Here is a 4,970-nt window from a genome sequence, read left to right on the forward strand (position 1 = left end):
CCTTAGTCAATTGTGTTCTTCGTAGCTCTCCAGGGTGTGTATTATACATATGTGCAAAAGAGGGACGTCACCACCTCGACCAAAATCACGATGACTATGGAAGGAGGATGTTTGATAAAAAGAGATGGCCGACAAAATTGCTACATACTTCGAGTCTTTCTTCAGAAATGACGATGAACACATATCTCAGTTTGTTGGAGATCCCCGATGTTTAACTGTTCCAATTACTATCACTGAGATGCAAACTGCTTTGCGAAAATTGAAAAATGGTAGGAGTCCGGGCATTGATGGTATTAATGGAGAACTTTAAAATACTGACCAAACTCACTTGCTCATCAGTTATGCGACATACTAAACGGCATATTTACGACACATACCGACGTTCTAGTTGGACAAGGAGTACAGAAACCAAGGAAACCAGTTGGACCGGTAGAAAATCTCCGACCTATAATTCTCTTAACATCTCTACAAAAATTACTGTCGTTGATTGTCCTTGATAGAATATCCCCTATCGTGGACAAATTATTGTCTGTGGGACAATGTGGGTTCAGAAGAGAGAGGTCTGCGACGGATATTGTATGGACACACAGATGGATGTGTGCCATGACACAGAGGTTCAGGAAGGCGGTTCACGTACTGGGGATAGATCTATCAGGTCGTTTGACACTCTTTGCAGGGGAAAGCTTATTCAGCTATTGGAAACATTTTTGGATGAGGAAAGTTTGAGAATGATACGTGTCCTAGTTGCTAATACTGATCTGGAAGTGTGGGTTGGCTCGGAGCACTCTCGTAAATTAAAAACACATATTGCCACTCCACAAGGTGACTCTTTATCTCCGATCTTATTCGTCATCTATCTGGAAGCTGCTCTTCATGATCTGAAAACTAAAATTGGCCCAACCACCATCATGGAATTAATATATGCGGACGACATAGATTTTGTTTCAGAAGAAATGAATGATATCAGAATTGCACTTGACTACGCTCCTGAAGTATTTAGAAAGTGGTTTTTGAAAATGAACGAACAAAAGACTGAGTTCATTACAGTCAAGCGAGAAAGTAAAGTTACTGACGAGATATGGAAGAGATCAAGAAAAGTCGGGTCACTGCTTGGTGACTGGAAAGATGTCAATCGAAGAAAGATACTGTCAACATTAGCACTGAAGAGGCTTAAATCGACAAGCTATACCCATCTCTCAAATCCTGTAAAAGTACGTTTGTACAATGCTTTTATCCTGCCCATTTTACTATACAACTCAGGAACATGGGGGACTGAATCGGAACTGTATATAAAATCTCAATGCTTTTCAGAAAAAACAACTCAGGTCATTATTGAAAATACACTATCCAATAAAGATCAAGAACCAAGACTTATACTCCGTTTTCAAAACAGAACAATTAGACGCAACTATCACTAAGAGTCGATGGGGACTCTTTGGCCACATACTACGGATGGATTCCTAAGTTCCTTCCAATGACATCATGGAAACATACTTTCAATGCTCTGGGATTTCTTGAGGTAGGCCACGGACAACACTACCACTAATTTTAAATAACGACCTTAAGCATGTCGGATTGCTACTAGAAAATACAGACGATCTAGACCAGTTGTTCTTAAGAATTTTGAGCCAGGGGCCGCAAAAATCAAATTTTTTATTTATAGGGGCCGCACATTTTTGTCAACTTAATGAAGATAAGATATTTGTTATTTCAGGTTGAACTAAAGAAAATACATATGATTTTTGTTTTACTGTGTACATGCAATTTAGAGTTGCGTCCTATCGCCGCACATTCGTTATATCAATGAATGAAAGAATTTATAAACTAATTTGTCATATTTTCAAAATCTGGTACTTAGATGTCGAAATCCGCAACATCTGATTTAGATGGATATCCGTTAGTTCATTGCGGTATTATTTCCTAATTTTAGTATCGTTACTTAGAGGTAACTTGTGTGCAATATCGAAAACAGCGGGCGAACAACATTCCGATGCAAATATTTCGATTGCCGTTTTATATAATTCGCCATCAGAATAAGGCTTCATATTTTCAGCCAATAGGTAACTAATTTTGTATGATGCCAGGTTAATATTAGACGAATATGTCCCACTTTTGAAAGTGGATGATCGGTTTAAATAATCTTCTTTCATTTGTTTTAGTTTTTTCGTCCGAGAAACACCAGTGAATTTGTCATAAAGAATAGAGTGGGAGCGGTAGTGCCGTTCGATTGTATACGTTTTTAAAGTTACAATAATAGAATTGCATATTAGGCAAAAACCTTTCCATTGACCTCAAGAATAAAATATTTTTCTTCCCAGATGAGTTTAAAAATCCTATTTTCCTTGGAAATTTTTCGAAAACGTTTAGAATTCGACATCACAACAACAAATAAAAAAACGTGACAAAAAATAAAATATTTATAGAAACATAAGCCCCTCAATTAAATCCTAGGGGCCGCAAATTAAATCCTAGGGGCCGCACTTGAGAACTACTGAATTAAGCAGTCTACGAAAAATCGCAATCTCAAGAAGAGCGTGAAAGTGTCTAACAGACAAAATCTTACGGGATGTGACACAGGCGACGAGAAGATTGTAACTTTCTTTCTTGTTGATGCGGATGTGCAATTAATAATAATTTTCTCCCGATCATTACTTGGTAGTTATCTAATTTCTTTTGGTTATCTTTCTTGATTTTCATACAAGGTCGTTGAGAAAATTTGTATAGAAAGTTTTTAGAAAATTTTTTTGAATTCAGAATAATTTATAAAAGTCAGAATCATGTGGATTAACATAGCACGGTCTGGAATCCAAATTAGTAAATTAATTAAATTAAAGAAATATCTTATCCAGATAATATTGATTCAAGCTTCCTCCTCTTTGTTTCTCATTTGCCTCCTTCTGTCAGACTCATGGGTCGGGATACCGCGTCCGTATGCTCGACAGGTTCCACTGATGCTTTGTGTTGGCTACTTTTTTTATTCAGTCCCTCATTGATTGTTCCAACATTCATTACTGGCTGAGACAAAGGATCTTGTTCACTGATTTTTTAAAGACTTTAAAAAATAGTGGCAAGTCTCAGAATCCGTAAATTTCCACTAAAATTAGAAAATTTCCTTAAAAATTGGCAAATTTAAGAATTGGAAAATTTAAGAGTTTACTGGTATATAATTGACTAAAATGAGTACTGTTTTAGATTATATTGTATACAATTATATTGCTATTTATTAAAATAGCACAAATAAAATATATTTAATTAATTACTCAATGCTTAATTTACTCTTCTGTCAATTAATAGTCTTATTAAAATTTTCAACAGCTAGCGAGTCCTCTGATCATTCTGAAAATAATTTTTTCGTAATTAATACGTGGGATTTTCCAGTAGCAAACGAAGAAGGTATTATTTAAATAATTCAAGACAGCTTATTTTATTCTAAAAAACGGGGGGACAGCACTCGATGCAGTAGAACAAGCATGTATTCAGTGTGAAGAAATGAAATGTGACCTCTCGGTCGGAATGGGTGGACAGTGTGACGAATCGGGAGAGTCGACATTGGACGCCATGATAATGGACGGGTAATCTATACCTTAATAGTATTCTAGAAATACTCACAATGTAGGAGCTGTTGGTGGAATAAAAAGAATTAAAAAATCTATTTCTGTCGCTCGATTTGTTCTTGAGCGAACTACTCATTCACTTTTGGTTGGAGAATCTGGTTGTTATCTTTTTAAATTTAATCAGCAACGTCATTTGCGATTTCGATGGGGTTTCAACCACAAGATCTACACACTAATAGTTCCATTTACATACATAAAAAATGGGAAGAAAATAATTGTCAACCGAATGCTTGGAAAGTTCAATTTTATAAAAATTATTTCCACAGAATGTGTATCCTGATCCATCCAAATCATGTGGGCCATATAGAAAGGCTGATAGGCTATCACATGATCATAAAAGCGAAAATATAGACTGGAAGATCTCTGGACATGATACAATCAGCATAGTGGCCATGGATAAGAATAAGCAAATATTTGGAGCTACGTCGACAAATGGATTTAATCATAAAATTCCGGGGTTGAAAGGAATTTTTTATTGCATAGACGAGTTGGAGATTCACCTTTGCCTGGCTGTGGAGTATACGTAGACAACGAAATCGGGGGAGCAGGTGCAACAGGAGATGGGGACATTATGATGCGATTTTCGCCGAGTTTTCTTGTGGTCGAATTAATGGCTACTGGAAACACGCCTAAAGATGCCTGTGAAATAGCCATCAAGAGAATTGCTAGATATTATCCAAGTTTTAATGGTGCCCTCTATGCAGTAACAAATGCTGGTGTTCATGGTTTATATATTTTTTATTTTAAAGTGAATAGGTGCTGCCTGTAGTGGATTTGATGGAAAATTTACATATTGGTTTAGTGACAAGAATTCTAAGGAAAAATATGAAGTTAAATGCATTTAGTTTATTTTGTTCTTGGAAATTTAACTTTTTGGAATGTTTTTTTGTTTTCTACGTATTTCATGTTCTAAGAATGCTTTCAGTTTTTGAACAGGCTCCAATTGTGTCGAAAAGCTAAAATAGAACACTATTTAGAAGTGAGTATAAATAAAATGTTTCTTTGGCTATTTTGACTTCAATTATATAGAGGCGTCTGTCGCATGCGCACTGGTCAGAACATCGACTTTTCAATAGAGAGTTGATTCCCCTAGGTCAGAAGGAAGGCTCTGAAAATAAAGGCTAACACTTGTGCGTAGAATTTAGGTCAAATATCATAGCTCCAACCACGATGTCTTTGAAAATCGTTTTTTGAGAACAATTAGTGATTGTTTGTTTTCTCTCCTTCTGTGATATGTTTAAAAAATTATTTATGAATAACAAAATCGATTAGGAAAAGAGACATGCTTTTAATAAACGGACTTTTAAAGTGTTTTTCAAAATCTGTTATTTGCACTCTCTATTCAAGGTCGTTCTT

General features: G+C 35.8%; 1 protein-coding gene across 1 annotated transcript; it reads left to right on the forward strand.

Annotated features, from left to right (window-relative positions):
• The first annotated feature begins 728 nt into the window (after positions 1-728).
• Positions 729-1,418, forward strand: LOC115228316. Its single transcript, XM_029798923.1, has one exon. The coding sequence runs from the start codon at positions 729-731 to the stop codon at positions 1,416-1,418; it is 690 nt and encodes a 229-aa protein (XP_029654783.1).
• The last annotated feature ends 3,552 nt before the right edge of the window (positions 1,419-4,970 follow it).

The sequence above is a fragment of the Octopus sinensis genome, unplaced genomic scaffold (genome assembly GCF_006345805.1).
Source record: "Octopus sinensis unplaced genomic scaffold, ASM634580v1 Contig10316, whole genome shotgun sequence".
Taxonomy (NCBI): domain Eukaryota; kingdom Metazoa; phylum Mollusca; class Cephalopoda; order Octopoda; family Octopodidae; genus Octopus; species Octopus sinensis.